General features: G+C 46.1%; 1 protein-coding gene across 2 annotated transcripts in view; it reads right to left on the bottom strand.

Moving 5' to 3' along the window:
• Positions 1-20,909, bottom strand: part of PEX14 (peroxisomal biogenesis factor 14) — an 88,060-nt gene that overhangs the window by 32,478 nt on the left and 34,673 nt on the right. The window contains exon 3 of one of the 2 annotated variants that reach the window (XM_039367539.1): positions 15,998-16,082. The exons of the other annotated variant lie outside the window; for it this stretch is intronic. Within the exon in view, the coding sequence (XP_039223473.1) occupies positions 15,998-16,082 (85 nt within the window). The remainder of the gene's footprint in view (positions 1-15,997; positions 16,083-20,909) is intronic. 2 annotated transcript variants of the gene reach the window in all.

Genomic DNA, 20,909 nt, shown 5'->3' on the forward strand with positions numbered 1-20,909 from the left:
CAAAAGTCCCATTCTGCAAACGGTGCTGCACCAGTTGAGTAGTCCTCGACTTACGACCGGTTGGGGGTCGCGGCATTAAAAAGGTTGAGAACCACTGCTCTAGATCCAAAGAACAGGGGGCGGGGGGGAAGGAGAGGGGAAGAAGTGTGCAAACAAAAACCTGGGATGAGCACGCTCTGTCCTTTCTATAAGGCCAGAGGGAGCAAGATATGAGGCCAGGACTAGGCCAATTTACGTGAAGCTAGAGGAATCTTAAAAGGACATTTGTGGAGAGCAGAAACTCAGCGGGGCGAGGGTGAAGCCTTTGTCTGGCTTGGTGTAAGGTGGTTAAGTGTGAAAAAATGGTCCCGTAACTTATTTCCAATGCCGCTGTAACTCTGAAGGGTCACTAAATGAACAGTTGTAACTCGAGGACTCTCTGTGCCAAGGGGTTCCTGCAATCCGAAGAGCCCTGAGCTTTGAAAATGTAGTGGGTGGAAACTTGATGGTCACCTGCACTTTTCAAATCGATCAGAATAGAGCTGGAAGGGACCCTGGAGGTCTTCTAGTCCAGCCCCCTGCTCAAGCAGGAGACCCTACACCGTTTCAGACAAGTGTCTGTCCGGCCTCTCCTTTAAAGCCGTTTGGTGGCTTCTTTTACTCATTTCTTGAGAGGCAAGTCTGTTTTTCTGATGCAAGAAGCTCAGGTGAGTCCTGACTCACAACAGGAATCCACAGACTGTGGATTTATTGAGAGCAGGGCAAGAGGCTGGTTAAAAAGGCTAAACTCCAGGGTATTCCAAATAAACACATTCTCACTGCCCCCTCCCACCCGCCCAGCCCCTCCCCGGTGCTTCCACCCGGGCGCTCGTTTTAGCCCGACACAGAATTCGCACCTCGCAAACAAATTATTTAACTGCGTTTCTTTCCCCATGGGGATGGCAGCGATGATGAGGATCATCTGAAAACGCAGCAGCTCATCTCTTCGCCTCGGTGCAACAGCGTTGATAGGTTAAATGCCGCCGTTTAATTACCGTAATGGAAGCTGCTATTTTTTGGTTCTTATAAACATAGCTTCTCTCTTCTTTCTTTCTTCTTCTTTTTTTTGAAGTCGAAACCACAAACTCAGATTAGCCTGTTAGTTTGGTGTTTTTTTATTATTATTATTAAAAAAAAACAACCCTCATTTTGTATTACTAAGTTTCCGTGGTTTGGGAGTGCAAAACGGGAATAAAAAAATGGGGGGACTTTTGAAATGGCAAATGGATGACCTAGGATAAAAGTTGTGGGAAAATGAGACTAAAGGCCAGGCAGCTGTTGAGTTCCTGCCCTTTTTAATCCAGGGAGATTAAACCCACTTCACAAATGCAGAGAGAAAGGGGCTTGTAGAAAAGGCACAAAGTTCATTCTTTACACAGGGCTACAAGGCTGTACTTAAGACACCCCCAAATCCCATTTGTTTTTATGTCTGTCTCTCTGTCTGTGGCGGTCTGTCTCTCTTCTCTCTCTCTCACACACACACACACACAAACACACACCAACAATTTAAGAGCAGCTCCCTCACGCAGGTGGATCAGTGGACACGGATTCTCCTTACGTGGAAGCACTGCGCCCTTAAAAATGAGACACGGGTAGCCCCCAAGTTCCAACCGTTCATTTAGGGACCGTTCAAATTTACAACGGCGCTGGAAAAAAAGCGGCCTGTGACTGTTTTTCACACTTATGACCACTGCAGCAGCCCACGATAGTCATGTGATAGTCCCACGACCAAAAGTTCGCCGCTTGGCACAACGGCCGCAGTACCCCCTTTTTGCGAGCTTTTGACGAGCAAAGGCAATGGGGAAGACTCTCTTAACGTAAATTTCTGGCTGACTGGGGGACGTCAGTGAAAGGCTACCCGCACTGGGTCGCCTCTCGTGCCCTCCCAGAACAGCTGGCTGGTCAGCATCAAAAACAGAGTCCCCGATTAAACATCTGTTCGTCGCCTACAACTGCACACATCGCAAGTTTGGACGGGACTCTCTATGTGAAGGAAGCCCAAGCATCTCTGAGCAGGGCCACAGCCCTTTCCCCAGCCTTTGACCTGCCTCTGAGGATAAATGGCCCAATTTCCAAGGACATATGGCCGTATGGATTTTGGGAGGGTTTCTGTTAGCTAAGGTTGAAGTTGATTTAGCCCCCCCCCCAGCCCCACCTTCATTTTTCACCTTCTATGTCTCGTCCCATTTTGAGCCCCCAGATGCTCGGAGCTTCCTTTAATCGCAGTTATTCACCCCGGCGGTAAGGAAAGGCAGACTTAATAGCAATTGGATAGCAAAAGGTGGGTCCCGCCCTCATAAATTCAGCACCAGCGCAGCATCTCAGCTGTCGGATTTGCAGAAAGTCAAGGATAACGGTGGGGTTTTGAAAGCGTGCAAAATGTGGTTTTAACGTCAACGGTCCCATCCTCGGCTGGGCTGGAAAGGAACTAAGGTTCAGAATGTAGATCGTCCTCAACTAACAACTGAGCCCTGCAATTTTCCATGCTTTCAGAAGGTCGCCAAAGTGGGGGGGTCACGTGACCCTGGGACACTGTGACCGTCGTAAATAGGAGCCGGTTGCCGACCGGTCAAATTTTTATCACCTGACCGCAGGAATATAAATAGGGGAAACGGTCGCTAGGTCGCTATTTCAAGGCCGTTGTTAACTTTTAATGGTCGCTAAACAGTGGGTTGTGAGGATGACCGGTATCTGGAAGAGCACCGAGTGGCCCTCTTTTCAAGAATATCCCTCCATTCTTGGCCCTGGCGGCAAAATCCCCAGGTTTGTGCTGACTATGAATTCTGGGAGAAGAAATCTCAACATTTTGGGGATGGAGGATGCGAGAGGGAACGTTAACCCCTATACCATTTGTCTGAAATGGTATAGGGTTTCCTGCCTGAGCCGGGGGTTGGACTAGATGACCTCCAAGGTCCCTTCCAACTTTATTATTATTATTATTATTATTATTATTATTATTGATCATCGCACAGTCAGCCAGATGTTCAGACTGGATTTGGCATTGTCTATTATTATTGTTGTTGTTGTCATTGTCGTTGTTGTTATTGATCATTGCACAGTCAGCCAGATGTTCAGACTGGATTTGGCATTTTGTCTATTATTATTATTATTATTATTATTATTATTATTATTATTATTATTACTATTATTTATTTATTTATTTATGAGACTTATATACCGCTTTAAGTGCAAGCACTCTCTAAGCAGTGTACACCAGTAAACAATGTATATATATATTTACATTGCCCCCAACAATCGAGGTCCTCATTTTACCTACCCCGGAAGGATGGAAGGCTGAGTCAACCTTGAGCCGGTGAGATTTGAACCGCTGACCTGCTGAACACAGTCAGCTAAAGTGGCCTGCAGTACTGCACTCTAACTGCTGCGCCACCTCTATTATTATTATTATTATTATTATTATTATTATTGTTGTTGTTGTTGTTGTTGTTGTTATTATTATTATTATTATGAATTTAAGCAGCGTTGCTAACACCTTAATGTTCCATTTGTCTTTAGCCAGAGAGGAATCGCTCATTACAGATTTGACATGACTGGTAACTGGGTGGGGCAAAAAAGAGATTTTAAGTTTTTTTTTATTTGCTCAGCGGTCCTCGTGCACTGAAGTCCCTTGGTAGCAAACACGATCCTCAACTGGCGCCTCGCGTCTTCCCTTGCAAAAAACGCGACCTTTAAGGTGAGGGAGGTCAGCCTGTCGACAGGAGACAAATTTAATTTTGTTTATCACCATAAAAAGGGGAGCATTCCACCCGGACACAGGGGGGGGGAGGCATGAATATTGCTAGTCAGGTGGGAATCCAGCAGCCGGGCCAGGCGCAAGAAAGTCGCGCACGTACTTAGAAGAAATTCAATCAGCCAATGCTAATGCATAAGGTCAGCCACGCACATCAGGAAGAAGAATCTGATAGGAGAGCATTTTTTTTTTAATATAACCCATGTATTTGCAGCCCAAAAAGAAAAAAAAGAAAAAAGTTCTAGAAAATGGTAATGCAATTGCCCCCAGCGGCCCTGGGGGAGAGCAGGGCACGGCCCTTACTTTTTTTTTTTTTTAGATGATTTGCACGATGTGTGTTTTGCACACTGCAACAAAGTCCAGACTTTCATAAGGTGTACGGAGCAAGAAAGCTCTTACAAATGGGGGGGGGGGGGGAACAGAGATACGTGTTATTTCTGTTTTCCCCCTCTTTGTAAGGGGTTACTTGCTCCGTACACCTTGTAAAAGTCTGGACTTTGTTGCGCCCTCTTTTTTCTCCGTGTCCAGTGAACTTCTTCAAAGGACGCCCATCGGCCTCCGGAGACAATCACCTTTTATGTTAGTATGTGAAATCAGACCACAGCCAAAATACAGAATTGTGGTGTAGCTGGGTGTCAGGGATGGCTACACCCTCCCCTAACACAGCATCTCTCTGCCTGGCTTTAAAAACAGGAGGGCAAAAAAAAAAAAAAATTGCTAAGGGTCTTTTAAGAGCCAGACAGCTAAATCTGGGGAGGGGGTCCGTCAGCCCGTTCACACCGAACGACGCTTCTGCCAAATAAGGATTGAAGTGAAAGAAAAAGACCAGCTCGCAGCAGTGTTTGATCAATTATTTTTTTAAAAAAACACCCCCAAATCTTCCTGTTTTAATTCCTTATTCCCTACCACCCACGTATGGGAAAGAAGTGATAAAAAGATCCTGGAAAACCACACGCTGTTTCTTTTCTCATCCATCCTGAAAAGCAACGAGGATAATAATAATAATAAGAATGGCAACGGAGGAGGGATCCCTTCTGTAAGGACCCCAAATTTTCACTCAAATAAGGCAGCGCTTAGGTGCAAAATGGGCTGTCTCGGCAAGTCAAAACTTTGGAGAAAAAACTCCCTCTGCCTAGCATAAAACCAGCCGATGGAGGAGGCATTGCTTCACTGTGTGTATCTCTCTCTTTCGCCTGTCAATGACAGTACAATTTTGCCTCTTGACACACAGCCACGGAAACCACAAAACAGCGAGGAGAAGAGCGAGCCGGCCAAGGGGAGGGTGGTTAATGACGCCAAGCCAAACCAAGCCTTAGGTTCCCAACACCGCAGCGGAGAAAGAATGCTTTCCGCGGAGAGGCAGAAGCAAGGCGAGAGATTAAATTGATCCTCTGGAATCAGAGTAGTCGTGTCATGATAAGCTTCGATGCGGGGAAGCAACTTGCGTGTGTCGGCAAGGACGTGTCGGCGCTGGGGGTAGGAGAAAGAAAATTGGGGCCGGTGGGGGGGGGAGAGAACAATTCTGTCCCTCGCGGTCGAAGGATGCTTAAGAGTTCGAGTAATGGCTTGTGTGGCTTGGCAATTAAGAAGGGGGTCCAAGGACGCAGGAGAGCCTTAAAGCAGAAAAACAGTGGAGGGTTGTCCATTGCACTTAATCGGACTCGCACCTTCAATTATGGCCCAGCCGAATGCATTGAGAGGATTCGACAAGCCCACCTCAAGAGTCTTCATAAAACTGTTAGCAGAGCAGGGGGCTGTTCCTTGTAGAACAGGGGTCCCCAACTCCCGGTCCGTGGACCGGTACCGGGCCACGGCGTGCCAGCAACCGCTCCACATACACAAGCAAAGCCCCATCGGTGAGATGTAGGCAGCACACAAAGTACTGCAGGCCACTTTAGCTAAGACTGTGTTCAGCAGGTCAGCGGTTCAAATCTCACCGACTCAAGGTGGACTCAGCCTTCCATCCTTCCGGGGTAGGTAAAATGAAGACCCAGATGGTTGGGGGCAATGTAAATATATATATATATACATTGCTTACTGGTGTACACCGCTTAGAGAGTGCTTGCACTTAAAGCGGTATATAAGTCTCATAAATAAATAAATAAATAAAACCTTTCTCCGCGGAACCGGTCCCCGATGCCCCAAAGGTTGGAGACCTCTGCCTTAGAATGTCCTTTCTTTGGGGACCCCCCCTCCCCACTCAAGACAGGAATTAATGCAGCACTCTGGGCTCTTAAAGAGGACTGGAAGTTAGCAGAGAGCCCCTCCACCTGGAAAAGGTGGCTTAAGAGAAGACGCGTAGGTTCTTCCATTCCTATTTAAAGTCTTTGCAAAAAAAGAAAAAGAGAAACAAAAAAAAAGACTTCCGTCAGGGTTTTAAAATGAGTGGGGGGGGAGCGCTCACAAATGCCTCCTTGTTCCCTGTTTCCTCTCTGCCCCACACCTATGTAAACTGGACTCACACGATGAGCTGAGAGCCTTTAAATGGTTTGGCTTCGCACGTTCCACGACCCCAAAAGCCTGCCGTCTGCTTTACGGTTTAGCATCTTACGCGAGGCCAGCCAACTGTGTGGCTTCGCCAACATACCACGGTTAATGAAATCCTTCCTTAATGGGAGCCACACTTTCCCCCTTTACTGGCTTCGCTGCTGAAATCCTCCTCTCTAAGGCATGTCCGAAGCTGAAGATGATTCTCCTGCCTTCCCAGTGGGATACCTGCCTGCTGACCGGCCTTGCCTTCATCCCTGTTTCATTCCCATCCTATGGAGCTTGCTTTCTATGGGTATTTTTCCCCCTTTGCAAGACAGAGCATTTGCACTCAAGGGTGTCCATTGAGGAAAGGAAGTGTTGGTTAGTAACTATAAATGTTTTCCTGTTCTCTGCTTGCTGTGTTAACAGGAACTTTGGCAAAGCCCCTCGCCGCTGGAGCGGTGAGTCTGCTTTTCGACCAAGTCACACCGTGCGCAGAAATCCAGCACGTGAAGCAGACTTTATTTCTGCTGTCTTTCTAGATGGGAAACAGCCCTCCCCTCACTGCCAGTCCATTAGGACTTGGCCACGATGCTCTTTTCTTTTTGTCTGCCTAACACCACCTGCCACTTCCTTTTTTCTGGGCAGTTGATGCGAAATCTCAGCGGCCTCACCCAGAATGCAGGTCCAGTGGGTGAGCCATTATATTATTTCGGTACGTAAGTTAAAAAAAAAAAGGTTTTCTTTCCCCAAAGCCAAGAGAGTCGCAGAACTTGTTGAATTTTTATTTCTATGCCTGTCCATTTCTACCTTCTCCTCCTGTTTTCTTTCCAGGGATGAGGTAGAACCCTTGCTGCTTCCCAGTCTTAATAAATGCAGATCCTGAAGGTTACGGAGGCTCTTAATTAAAAAAAAAAAAAAGTAAAATCTGCAGAGTGCATAGCAGCTGAACAAGAAAGACGATGTGGCTGAACCTGGACAGCCAGAAAGCAAGAAATGTGTCTTTTCATGGCCAAACTCTAAAGACTTTAAGACACACTGAAAGACTAAAAGGGCTGAAAGACTAAAAAGTCTAAAAAAATTTTTGGATGAGAAACATTTTCTTTTTCTTTCTCCTCAAAGAAAAAACAGTCTAGTCGCCTTAAAAACAAAAACAAAAAAAGAGCACTTTTGAGATAGCTATGTCCTGGATTATTATTATTGTTGTTGTTGTTGTTGTTGTTAATAATAATAATAATAATAATAATAAAGTTGGAAGGGACCTTGGAGGTCATCTAGTCCAACCCCCTGCTCAGGCAGGAAACCCTATACTATTTCAGACAAATGGCTGTCCAGTCTCTTCTTTAAAACTTCCAGTGTTGGAGCAATTCACCGCTTCTGGAGGCAGGTTGTTCCACTGGTTAATTGTTCTAACTGTCAGGAAGTTTCTCCTTAGTTCTAGGTTGCTTCTCTCCTTGATGAGTTTCCCTCCGTTGCTTCTTGTCCTGCCTTCTGGCGCTTTGGAGAATAGCTTGACTCCCTCTTCTTTGGGGCAGCCCCTGAGAGATTGGAAGACTGCTATCACGTCCCCCCTCGTCCTTCTCTTCATTAGACTAGACAACTGAGAATCTCCATAGACATTTAGCTAAAAGAAACACTTTTGGAGGACAGGAAATTCCCGTGCTTCAAACTCAAAATATTTCTACAGGACCTCCGTATTCAGAAGCACTGGATCGCCCCCCGACCAGAAGCAGCTTGGAAGGAGCTGTCTTCTTGAATTCTGGGCAGCTGCAGAAAAGGAAGATGCTCAAGAGCTTTTGATCTCATCCAGCCAAGCCCTGCACACTCTCAGTGGACCACGGAGAAGAAGGATGGACCAAAAAAGCAGCTTAACAAAGCATCAAGAAGTTTACGGCGATTTGCCTTGTTTGTGTGAACGAACGAGGACCTTCCTTGCAGAGAATGCAAAAACCTTTCCTTTGCACGGGGAGGGGGGGAATGAAAGAGAAAGGAACGAAGCTCTCTGTGACGCTCGGGAAAAATTAATTACAAAGCTGAAGGTGGAAATTAATTTTAGAAAGGCAAGAGGCCAGCTCTCCCTCCAGGCTCTCCATTCTTCCTCCTCCTCCACCTACTACTACTTGTCCTTCACCCTCTCCAGCGGCTGGACGCCGGGCAGGAGCCCTCCTTCCCATTCCCAACCGAAGGGGGTGCAAGCTTGAAGCCGTCCAGTCGATAACCTGGCCATCGGAACAAGCTCTGTAATTAAAAGGTCAGTGACCTGGAAAGCAGGAGTCTTCACTTGCCGGGGCTCCTCCGCAGTGATGGAGCTATTAAATTAAGGCGGTTATGAAATCAATGCTAAAAAAGCTTTCACAGTAACAAGCTTCCATTCAAGGACATATAAACTGCCCGGTGGAATGGAGTTAAGTTATGAAAAAGAGAAAAAAAAAAAGATGGAGGGAAGTAAAGAGGGGTGGGAGCTAAATTGGAATCCGTTTTCCTCTGGGCCCAGACAGCCTCCTACCTCCCTCTTTGGAGAGAAGCAACCTAGAACTAAGAAGGCGAGAAGCAACCTGGAACTAAGGAGAAACTTCCTGACCGTGAGAACAATTAGCCAGTGGAACCACCTGCATCCAGAAGCGGTGAATGCTCCAACACTGGAAGTTTTTAAGAAGAGACTGGACAGCTGATTGTCTGAAATGGTATAGGGTCTCCTGCCCAAGCAGGGGGTTGGACTAGATGACCTAAGGTCTATTCCTACTCTATTCTATTCTATTCTATTCTATTCTATTCTATTCTATTCTATTCTATTCTATTCTATTCTATTCTATTCTAACCAAGGAGAGAAGCAACCTGGAACTAAGGAGAAACTTCCTGACCGTGAGAACAATTAGCCAGTGGAACCACCTGCCTCCAGAAGCGGTGAATGCTCCAACACTGGAAGTTTTGAAGAAGAGACCGGACAGCCATTTGTCCGAAATGGTGTAGAGTTTCCTGCCTGAGCAGGGGGTTGGACTAGATGACCTCCAAGGTCCCTTCCAACTTTACTACTATTACTATTGCTAAATCTATTGTCGGGGCGAACGGTCTGGACGGTCCCTGTACGAGGCAGAAACACCGGAGGAAGCGCCAAGCCCCAACTACAGGACGGCCCTGGCAATATTTAAGATGCAAGTCGGGCGCGGAGTTTGTCATTATCACCGCAGCCATCAGCCAGACCCTAGTGATTTAAAAATGCACGGGGTCTGCAGAAATTCTTTTTAGGCCGGTATTTCTTCGCTCCTAGGCTCGGTTTCTGAGACGATGCCCTTCGAACAGGAATTGAGAATCAAAAGGAGGGTTATAATCTGTTGTCCTGGTACACGCATTGAGGAGAAGAGAACAGGCCCTTGGCCAAAAAAGAGGATTTTAAAAAAGGTTACAGCCCCGAAGAGTCTGGCCTAACATTGCTTGCCCACAAAATGCCCTACTTATTTATTTAAAAAATGTGGCAGCCTTGCAGGGCCTGGCCTAAGCAGAGAAGGGAGATCAGGCTGTGCTTTGTGCTGGGCAGACCTCAAAGAGGTTTCCGTATTTTGGGGCTTTTAACCGGTGGCACCTCTAAAAAAAAAAAAAAAAAAACACACACAGGCTTTTTAAGACTATTTCAGATTCGACAGAACCGAAGGGCAAGCTTCATCGGAAGACCTGAATTTTAACACAATGCGGCACGGTGCCAAACGTGGCTTCTTGCCAAGCCCGCGTCCTCAGGACATCTCCGCCCCATCTTCCCGCTGCTCTCCATCACGAGAGGGAAATACTAAACAGGGGAAACTTTTTTTAAAAGCGGATTCCCCCCCCCCCCCAGCAAATTGGCATGGGGAGAGGGCGGGGAAGAAACCAAGCCAAGGAGACAACTCACTCCAAACACGAACAGCTCCAAATAATCAAAAAGGAGGTGAAATGTATTAGATGCCAGGTAAGGCCAGAAGCCGGGGCTGGGGCTGTCATCACTTCCAATGACTTAATGGCCTGACCAAAGTCCCCAAGGCCGGGGGGGGGGGGGAACTGAACCATGGGGAGCGCTTCCGCCCGCCTCCTCTGTCTCTTTCAGCGAATTAGGTAATGAACCAGATTAATGAAGCCAGGATGAAGCCTGCTTCCTACACATCTCCCCAAATAAGAGCTGGCTGATCCATCGGGAGCTGTTTGCTCCGGCTATTACCAGCCTGATTCTGAGGTCTTCCGGGCCTCTTGAGGATCCACATCAGATTTCCTTTCCACTTGGGCTTTAAATCCTAGATGGAGGAGAGACTTGGTGTGTGTGTGTGTGTGTGTGTGTGTGTGTGTGTCTGGGGAGGGAGGAGCTGACAAAAGGCACGAAATGGGGGGAGGGGGGTAGAGCCATGGAGGGCGTCCCTGCTGGTGATTTATTCCCAAGGAACACTCACCTGGAGGAACGCCAAATGGGCAGCTGTAGTCAGCGGGCAAAGTGCTATCCTGGCTCATTCAGCAGCCAGGATTCTGGGCAACCGCTGTTGGGCTGGGTAGAGCAAGGGTAAGCAACTGTGGCTCCTTTGCGACTTGTGGACGTCAACTCCCAGAATTCCCGAGTCCGTGCTGGCTCAGGAATTCTGGGCGTCGGAGTCCACAGGTGGTAAAGGCCCCACAGTTGCCTTGTTCTAGAGCAGGAGGTGGGCAACCTGGGCTCTTTTATGACTCGTGGACTTCAACTCCCAGAATTCCTGAGCCAGCCATGCAGAGGGAAAAGGGAGAGGTTCCCAAGCTGAGCCAGGCCAGCTCAGGAATTCTGGGATTTGAAGTCCACAAGTCATAAAAGAGCCCAGGGAACTACGGGTCATATTCCCCAAAGTGTTCAGACAAAGCCACCATCATCCTGGGGACAAGCAACCATTTCTGGGCTGGAAAGCGAGCTGGCAGCAGAGACCAGTCAATTGGGTGCTCACATGGTGTATAAAAACTGCAGGTACTGCAGTGCCCATCTGCCCAAAATTTAAAGGAGGTCCCACCAGTTATTCCCCTGGAGGAAAACCAGTGCATTGAGACTTTGACTCTCAGGAAGACCATGAGAATCGCTCATCTTGGGAAGAAGCTGAGATGCTGAAAGCCATTTGGGCGGGCACCAGCACCCAGCGTCGAAGGCAGAATTGGGAAATACACCTGGGCGGGGAGTGGGTTGAACAGACCAGCTCAAGAGGCAGAGGGCGAGCCCCAGGTGCATCCTTTCCCAAATGGGGGTTTACTAGAAGGAAGCCCGCCGGAAATAACACGTCGTGCGGTCGGACAGCCAGGAATGGACGCGGGATTTAATGTCGCAGCAGCGGAGCAAGGCCCCAAGACACGGAAAGGAATTATCTGTGCAAAAAACTAGCTTCCTTGCTAAAGAAGAAATTGACACTGAAAAGTCACAGCTGATGCTTAGCTCTTAGGACCGATGCTTCTGTTGGGGTCTCTAATAAGCTTTGGGGTTGTGTTTAGGAAAGCCAGAAAAGGGGGGGGGTATGTAGGATATATATACACCACATAAACATTCCGTAGGTACCAGGTGGACTCCCTCCCCACCTGTTTTAATTAAAGCAATTCCCTGCCAATCCCCTTTGCACTGCAAAGGGATTTCTGCAGGGGAGGGGGTGTAAAAGTGATTGTAAAAGTTCTGCCTTCCCTTGCACGTCTGATGCTCACGTCTTCCACTCTTCAAAGAGAAGGATGACCTCTGGTGAACGATTAGCCCAAAGGTCAGCTAAAGCTTACTTCTTCTTTTCCTTCTTTGATCGTCATTAGCCCAGTAATTCATTAGAAACTTTAATTGGGTCTCTGGTCTCTTTTCAATGCCGACTTGTCTCTCCCGCCCCCCCAAGTCCACTTCTCCCAGTCAGAGATGTATTCAAATTAAACAATCAATCGGAGTCAGACGAGAGCTGGGTGGGTCCTTGGAGGTCTTCTAGTCTAACCCCCTAGATCAGGGGTGTCAAACTGCCGGCCCGCAGGCCGGATGCATCATGGCGAAATCGTGCCCACCCCAATGGAAAAAAAGTCACAATACGTCACAACACTTCATGTGACGTTGCGAGCTTGACACCCCCGCCCTAGCCCATTCCAGAGGAGTGACTGTCCAGTCTCTTCTTTAAAAACTCCAGTGATGGAGCATCCACAACTTCTGATGGGAAGAAAGAAATTTAATTGTTCTAACTGTCAGGAAATTTCTTCTTAATTTGAGGTTGCTTCTCTCCTTGATGAGTTTCCATCCGTTGCTTCTTGTCCTGCCTTCAGGGGCTTTGGAGAAGAGCTTGACTCCCTCTTCTTTGGGGCAGCCCCTCAAATACTGCTATCTTCTCCCCCCTCGTCTTTCTTTTCTCTAGACTGGCCATTCCCAACTCCTGCAACCGTTCTTCATATGTTTTAGCCTCCAGGCCCTTAATCATCTTAGTTGCTTTTCTTTGCGCTTTTTCCAAAGTCTCAACATCTTTTTTTTTTTTTTTGGTAATGTGGTGACCAAAAATGGATGCAGTGTTCCAGGTGCAGCCTTGCTAAGGCTTTAAAAAGGGGTACTTAATACTGCTTTATAAACAGATTACATGGAGCTCGGAGTTTTTTTTTCTTAAAAAAAAAAAAAAAAAAACACCACGGCAGGGCAATGTGTCACAAAAGCTTGGAGACGTTTGTCTCTAAATTGCTCTTATATACCTTTTACGTATGAAATCTTAGCCCCATCCCTGTTCAAAGAGAAGCACTGAGGGGAAGGCAGGAATGAAACGTAAGGAATAACTGGTCATTTTGGTGAGATGTAAAGATAGTTATAATAGGGCGTAATATGACAGCTTCGGGTGAAAGGGGGGGGGAGAGAAAGGGAGTGTCAAAGGATCTCTTGGTAAGTATGGATTTTGCATCAGGTTTCCGTGGGCAATCAGTACAGCTTTTAGGTTCAGCTTTCCTCTGCTCCATTGCTTCCACGATAGAGCAGAAATCCCAAGGCGTTTATGATTAATTACTCCCCGTAGATCCACATAGTTCAAAGGAAAAAGAGAGAGAGAGAAAGAGAGAAAGAGAAAGAAAGTAAGAGAAAGAGAGAAATAAAGAGAGGAGAGAAAGAGAGAGAGAAAGAGAGAGAGAGAGAGAGACAGAGAAAGAACCCTGTATGTCAAGAAAGCAGATCTGAAAAGTGAAGAGTTTCAAAGGCTAATTTTTGTAATTTCACACACAAAGTGTTAAGCACAATAGCCTGGCTACAAGCCATACACACACAGAGAGAGAGAGAGAAAGAGGGGGGGGGGATCCAAAGTTTGCCCTCTACCTACCAATTACTATCCTTTAAACTATTAGTTCATCATTTCTCAAATTTATCTTGCCTTTGTTTATCCAGCAATTCCCGCTACAGATGTTAGCTTTACAACACCCAGGATCCAGAGCCAGCAGGGAGCTTGGAGATTTGGGCCTTATTGCAAATCCGGTAAGAGGGGAGGAACGCGAGCTCAAAAAAACTACCCTATGGTTGAGTTCCACCATGGCTGTTGCTCCACAAGCACAACCTTTGCCGAGAACACAATGCGAAGTTGGGCGATGTTGAGAGAGGTGTGGTGCCTCCACTACGCAACGCTTGAGTACGTGCTGGTCAGACTGCCGTGCCGGTTGTCACATTGGTTCTCAACCTGTGGGTCGGGACCCCATTTGGGGTCGAACGACCATTTCACGGGGGTCGCCATTTTTTTCCCCTTTTCTTTGGCCACGCCCCTGGCACCCGGTGATGTATAAGTGGTTGGGGGTCACCACAACATGGAGAAATGTATTATGGGGTCACGGCATTAGAAAGGCCGAGAACCACTGAAACTGGCAGATTTTCAGAATGGGAGCCATCTGGACAGTGAGGGAACTAGAAGCCCTATTTTTACTGAAGAACATTTGAAAGAACTGGGTATCTGTAGCCCGAAGAAAGGATTAGGGCAAGGGTCTTCCAACTTGGCCCTTTGATGACTTGTGGACTTTAACTCCCAGAATTCCTCAGCCAGCGTGCACGCTGGCTGAGGAATTCTGGGAGTTGAAGTCCACAGTCATCAAAGGGCCAAGTTGGAAGACCCTTGGGTTAGGGAGATGTTCTGGTCTTCAACCATCTCAAAAGTTGAGTTTAACTCTGGGTGGTACTTTCTCAGATGTTAGCTGGGGGTTCACATGACCTCAGGGCTTCCATGCCAACATTTGTGATTGATCACAACTATACAGGTGTAGGTAAGTGCAAATATACACCCTTTCACAAAGGAAACTAGCGTCAAAGAGCTCAGCTTGGCATGGGAATTTTCTTTCAAACCTGCTCAAACATTCTACATTGAGGGGGTTTAAAGAAAAAGAGAAATATTCAACGGCAGCAGCCCATACAGAAACTGCTTTATGCAACAGTATAGGTAAGATTCAGGATTTATTACGCCCGTGAAGATCTACTCTATAAAATCTAAACAAAACTCTTTAAGCTAACCATTTTTAAAACTTTAGATGGATCCTGGAAGCTTTGGAGTGCCACTTAAAAAAAAAAACCAAAAAGGCTATCGGTTTAACCTTAGGTGCACCAAAAATGTTGCAAAGCCATGGACTGAGCAACTATTCCAGTTGCTGGAAAGGACACTGAATTTTATCCAGATGTAGATCTTCTTTGCTTCAAAAAGAGCTCAGCCGTCAATCGCTTGCCCTTTCTGACTGTGAAAGGAGAGCGACCCCACATTTAACCCCAGCCTGCTGCTATCTTCCTTGCAGCCGGCCTTTTACCAAACGGCTTCGCTCTCTTCTGAAGATCCTGACCGTTTCATCTGGTCAGCCTACAGTGAATGATACCATGAATGACTCAGAAGCTACCAAAAGAAGCTCTTCCGTCTTCTAAGGAGCTGGCAGCTCAGAAGTTTGCAATACAAGCAGTTTTAATGTTTCACTGGCTTTCGCCCCGCTTGCCTAGGATCTGTAAAAGTTCCTAGGCTTTAAAATATTTCAGAGTTCAAGAGGACAGCGGAAAGGGGGGGGGGAGAGGAGAGCCAATGTGAATTCACAAGAGAAAAAAGCTGAAGAGGAAGGAAGGAAGGAAGGAAGGAAGGGGGAGGGAAGGAAGAAAAGTGAGAAGGAAGGAAGAAAGGAAGGAAGGAAGGAAGGAAGGAAAGGAGGAAGGAAGAAGGAGGGGGGAGGGAAGGTGAGAAGGAAGGAAGGAGGGGGAGGGAAGGAAGGAAAGAAGGAAGAAAGGAGGGGGAGGGAAGGAAGGGAGGGAGGGAGAAAAGTGAGAAGAAAAGAAGGGAGGGGGGAGGGAAGGAAGAAAGGAAGGAAGGAAGAAAGGGAAGAAGGAAGGAAGGAGGGGGAGGGAGGGAGGGAAGGAAGGAAGGGAGAAAGGAAGGGAGAAAAGTGAGAAGGAAGGAAGAAAGGAAGGAAGGAAGGAAGGAAGGAAGGGAGGAAGGAAGAAGGAGGGGGGAGGGAAGGTGAGAAGGAAGGAAGGAAGGAGAGGGAGGTAAGGAAGGAAAGAAGGAAGAAAGGAGGGGGAGGGAAGGAAGGGAGGGAGAAAAGTGAGAAGGAAGAAAAGAAGGGAGGGGGGAGGGAAGGAAGAAAGGAAGGAAGGAAGAAAGGAAAGAAGGAAGGAAGGAGGGGGAGGGAGGGAGGGAAGGAAGGAAGGGAGAAAGGAAGGGAGAAAAGTGAGAAGGAAGGAAGGAAGGAAGGAAGGAAGGAAGGAAGGAAGGAAGGAAGGAAGGAAGGAAGGAAGGAAGGAAGGAAGGACCCAGACTGAGAATTAACTTTACAGATTATAAACTGCAATACCTTTTTTCTTCAGAAATGTTCTTTTATTTGCAAGTGGGCTCTGGCGAACTCTAGAGTTTTCTAAAAACTTCACCGCTGTGGCAATCTGCAGGGCAGGCAAAAAGGTTGAGAAAAGAAAAAAAAAAAAAGGGAAATTGAAAATGGGGTTCATCGTAATTCAGATTCCAACACAACCAAGCTATCAAATACCTGGTTACCGGTGAATTAAGTACATCAGTAATTTAACTTTGAGGCAGATCCGTATCAAGGAGTTCAAAAAGGTTCCTTCTGATACGCTGCCTAGCAGAGGTGTTCCTTTCGAGATAAATCAAAAGGTGCAGCCTTTTTGAAGCTCGGAAAACATGAATATAAACAATCAAGGAAAGGGGTAATGAAGAAGTGAGGCGAAGCAACAAAACTTACCGCGTGTGCTCCTGTTGCAAAGAATAAGACATCAATTGTTGGCCACTCAAGATGTTAACCATCTAGAAATGGATATTTAACCATTCTAAAACGCTAAGATGTCCGTGGTTAGAATGTATTTCTTAAAACAAGAAAAAGGAAAGTAAGGGAGCCAAAGGCAGGAGCAAACGGAAAGACAACATTTGATCTCTTTTTCAGCCTCTTAAGGTTTCTATCATCTACACCACGATCTAACATTTCACAGGAGTTCTGCAAAAATGTCAACCTGGGGAATTGCTACAAAACAGAAAAAAACAACCCCCTTTTACTGATCTCTCAGAAGCCGCTTCTCTCAATCTGGTTTCCTTCGGGCACGCTGAATTAAACACCTATTATCCCAAATCACTCGGGATAAAAAAAAAACGGCCTAAAGTCGCTTTGTTCATTAGGATGCATTTGCTTTTTTTTTTTTTTTTTAAAGCCCAAAAGCAGCATGGAAAGTTATGTTTTAGCAGATGGCAGCTTTCAAAGCCCTTCTATCTTCCCGGAAGCCAACTGTGGATCGAGCGGGACCAGGGTTGCTTCTGATCACCAACCTGACTGCAGATGGGCCTTGACTGACTTCCAATTCTGGGTCCTGTCCTGCATAACCTTTCTGAGAAAGATGGTTTGGGAGACTTTGAGGTGGGGGAGAAAACTCAGCCCAGATGTTCTTGCCGTAACTCAAAGGAAAGTTGGCTTTGACCTGGTTTTTCCAGAGATGAATCTTAGGTCAAAGAGCAACGTTCTGATGGCTTTTAATGGCTCTTTTGATGTACTCCTTGTGCATTCCATCAATGTTGTGTGTGCGTGCACAGCACCCCCCCCAATCTTAAATGGCATCTCTTATTCCTTTAAATACATTAATCAGTCTTGTGCAGGCAAAACTGATCCATCGGACAATGCAATAAACATGAATTATCATCTATCCAACATGCATAATGGCTTAAAAAAACATAATAGCAGGTGTAGTTTAAATGATTAGCTATTACACCTGCGGTGCGTCTGATTCAATTGGGGGAAATCATCTTTAATAGGTTAAAAGGTTTAGATCACCCGGCTCCTGCCTTAAAGTGGCTGCAGAGAGGGTATGATGGAGTACGCTGTCATTACTAATTCATTTAAGAAAAGCATGGGGGGAATATAGCAAAGAACAGCATTATAAGAGCCAATCTAATTTAGACATCAGGTAAAGCAGAGGAACACCTTTTTAAAAAGCATGATAAATGAATTTGAGAGGGAGATGAAATTCATCTTTCTTTCTTTTTTTTTTTAAATTTTATTTTAACGGGAAATCTGACCGAGTCCCAGCCTACTTGGAATGGAAGAGAAAAAGAAGACGGGAGGAAGCGGGAAGACAGAAGCCCCGCTCTTTAAAAGTTTAGCGTTCCATCATTTCAAATCATAAAAATAATATGAATGCAACAGCCCACCTTCCCCACCACGACACGTAAAGCGCCGCTTTGATCTTGTTTATGCCCCCCTCGTTGATCTGCCTCGCTGGAAGTGCTAGCGATGGGGAAATTGCACATTTAAGCGGCCGCGGGCATTGCCGCACAAAAAGGCAGAAGGATAAACAGTACAAATTAATAACCTGCGGGGGAAAGAAGTGCTGAAGCAGAGAGATGTCTGAATAAGCAGATACGGAGATGTGCCAGCGTATCAAAAGCGACTTTGCTTCCGTATTAATCACCGGCTCCTCTTGGAACTTTTTTGATGGGCCTCGTTCTTTCGCCGCCAAAGAAAAAAGGCCGAGACCAAAATGCTGGCTCAGACTTGGCAGGAGGCAAACTTTCAATATATATATATATATATCTCCCCGTTTGTACGGCTTCATTAACTGAAGTTTAACAGTCCTTGGCTTGAGAGCCACAACATTTATGGACCATCAACCATTAGGGATCATCTAATAATGCCGGGCAGAGGTTCCCAACTTTTATGGGCCACTGGGGGAGTGTGTGGGGATGAGAAAGCCATTGTCCAGTTGGAAGCGGTCCTGACCTTCCTTCTTTAAGCACTCTTTCTTGTATTATAAGAGTGGGAACCAATGGATTAGAGTCCTGTTCTAGAAGTGTGTACTCCCTGCCTCATTTAGGAGAACTTAATCCTCGGAGTAGTGAAAACACCAGAGGTAAACTTTACAAATAAGACACCTGCAGAGATGGACAACCTTCCAGGTTTTCATCTTTATAAGAAACCATTATAAGAAACAAGGATCCCAGTATCTGGTCACTATCTCCAAGGCTCCTTCAAAGGAAGCTCTGACATCTTTTTCTGCTTTCAGAGGGTGCCATGGCATGCCTTGAAGGGAGATTTTGCCTATGTCCAGGTGGACCAGGGCTTTCGGGCTAAAATAACCTTAAGGCAGGGGTCCCCAATCCCTGGTCTGTGGACCGGTAGCGGCCCGCAGCATGCCAGCAACCGGGCCGCACAAACAAGCAAAGCCCCATCCCTGGGATGCAGGGCAGCACACAAAACCACGCACTCTCCAGTCCACGGAAAAACCTCTGTCCATGTAACCGGTTCCTGGTGGCCAAATGTGTGGGGACATGCCCAAATTCGCCATGTTCTTTCTGACGGGCAGGCCGAGAGCTCAGCTTTGGTTCCACACGCAGAAAAAATGGCAGAGCGGTTACAGTGCAGGGGAAAAAGCACAGCGCAAAAGATCTACTTCTCCCAATAAAGCCATTCTATCAAAAAATGAAATCGCTCCATTAACAAGAGCTAAATTATTTAAAATGCCTCCTCCATCATCTTTTTGCTAAAGGCCTATTGATTGAAAATGACATTACAAAATTATAGCTAAGAAAGAAGAGAGATTCTCCTGCTCCCGCTATCAGACAGGCAACATCTACAGAGAGAGAGAGAGAGAGAAAGAGAAAGAGAGAGAGGGAGAGAGAGAGAGAGACCCTTGGTTGCTGTATCTGCAACACACAAACACACCCATTATCTATATATCTTCAAATTCCTAGGGGCCATGAAAATATAGTGGGTCTGAGGGATTTTTGCCACGGTTATCTTAAAATCGTTACCGGCTATCCATGCTCTGGAAAAATCAGTACTCAAACATTATCGGACTCTGCTTCCGAGATCAAACCAATACACCCTCTGTTGTCTTCAGCTCAGGAATGAACCTTTTTGCTTGGTTGGTGCAATACGCTGAAACGTAAAATGGCCACACAGGCTGAATGTATTAAACTGTCTTAAACTTCCCAAACACAAAAGATTACAAGTATTCAGCCTTGGCCTGCTGCGGGAAAGAAGCGTCTAGATTGAAAGCTTCACGTGAATAAAACCTGTAGTCACAAACTTTGCTTTTCGCTCTCGAGAGCCCTGTAAAGCAGAGTCCATTGTGAGATGGAATGGCCCCCAAATCATTTAAGGATATTCCTGGAAAATTAAGTGTCCGTTCTTAATCCGAGACTATAGCCATTGCCTCCCATCTTTTGTTATCTGTGGATCTAATTCAGCTTCTTATAGAGAGCTGGAGTGAGAGAAACTGACTAGTGCTGTGGCCTGTAGTCTCTTTAACTCGGAATTTCCCACGTGATCAATTCTTGTATTTCACTAAACATTGTGGCACCGTCAAAGAATTACGTATTAAAACAGCTACTGTGAGATCCGATACGTTCAGAAATGAGCGTTTTCCATTTTTGCTGTATGGATTGAATTTACACGTCACCCATCTCACTATCCAAAGTGACTCTTAAAGAGCTCTAAAATACCAATTCATATTTTTAGGTGTTTTTTTTTTTTTGTTCTTAAATTGTAGATTGACATGGACTGGATGGATGAATTGACAGGTCTGCTGGGATTTAGTCAGAAGAAGCGAAACCCACTTTGTAAATGTTCTTGGCCTTATGATGAAGAGAGAGGAACTACCCACCTGTTATTTTTTTTCGGAGAGGGAGGTGAGAAAATGCAGTGTTTTAAGCCAGGCAAGGAAAAAAAAAAGGGGGGGGGGAAATCCCTACTCTTGTCAAGACTAGCTTGACATATATGGTCATCAGTGGCACAAGGAAATAGTTGCAAAGCAGCTGTTAATCAGGGTAACACATTGAGGAACGCTGATGCCAGCAGTCGTGGAAAAATGCAAGAGGCTAATTATGAAACAATATATCTTGCTAAAGAGGCATCGTGCCTCTAAGATTCCAGATACGGCTTTCTCAGAATAAAAATCCTGGGTTGGCTGGATTGGCAGCCACCGACAGACACTGCCAACTTTCAGATCCATCAACCAGGGGGATCTCTTTTGATTAGACATTTGAGGAGGTAGGTAATTCCCCCCCCCCCCATGTTTATTTGCAACTAAGACTAGAGCAGGGAAAACGAGAATTATTTCATCCTAAACCCCACCAGCTCCGAATATAAAACGTATTTTTTTTAAATGGGTTGGAAATTGCTGTATAAAAAGAAAAGAACAGAAAAACAGTGCAGGTGTGATTAAAAACGCTGCCTGAGATGTTAAGTCTAGTGGCTTCCATGCCACAAA

The sequence above is a fragment of the Crotalus tigris genome, unplaced genomic scaffold (genome assembly GCF_016545835.1).
Source record: "Crotalus tigris isolate CLP2741 ecotype Arizona unplaced genomic scaffold, ASM1654583v1 scf7180000020588.15403103151:6194809, whole genome shotgun sequence".
NCBI lineage: Eukaryota > Metazoa > Chordata > Lepidosauria > Squamata > Viperidae > Crotalus > Crotalus tigris.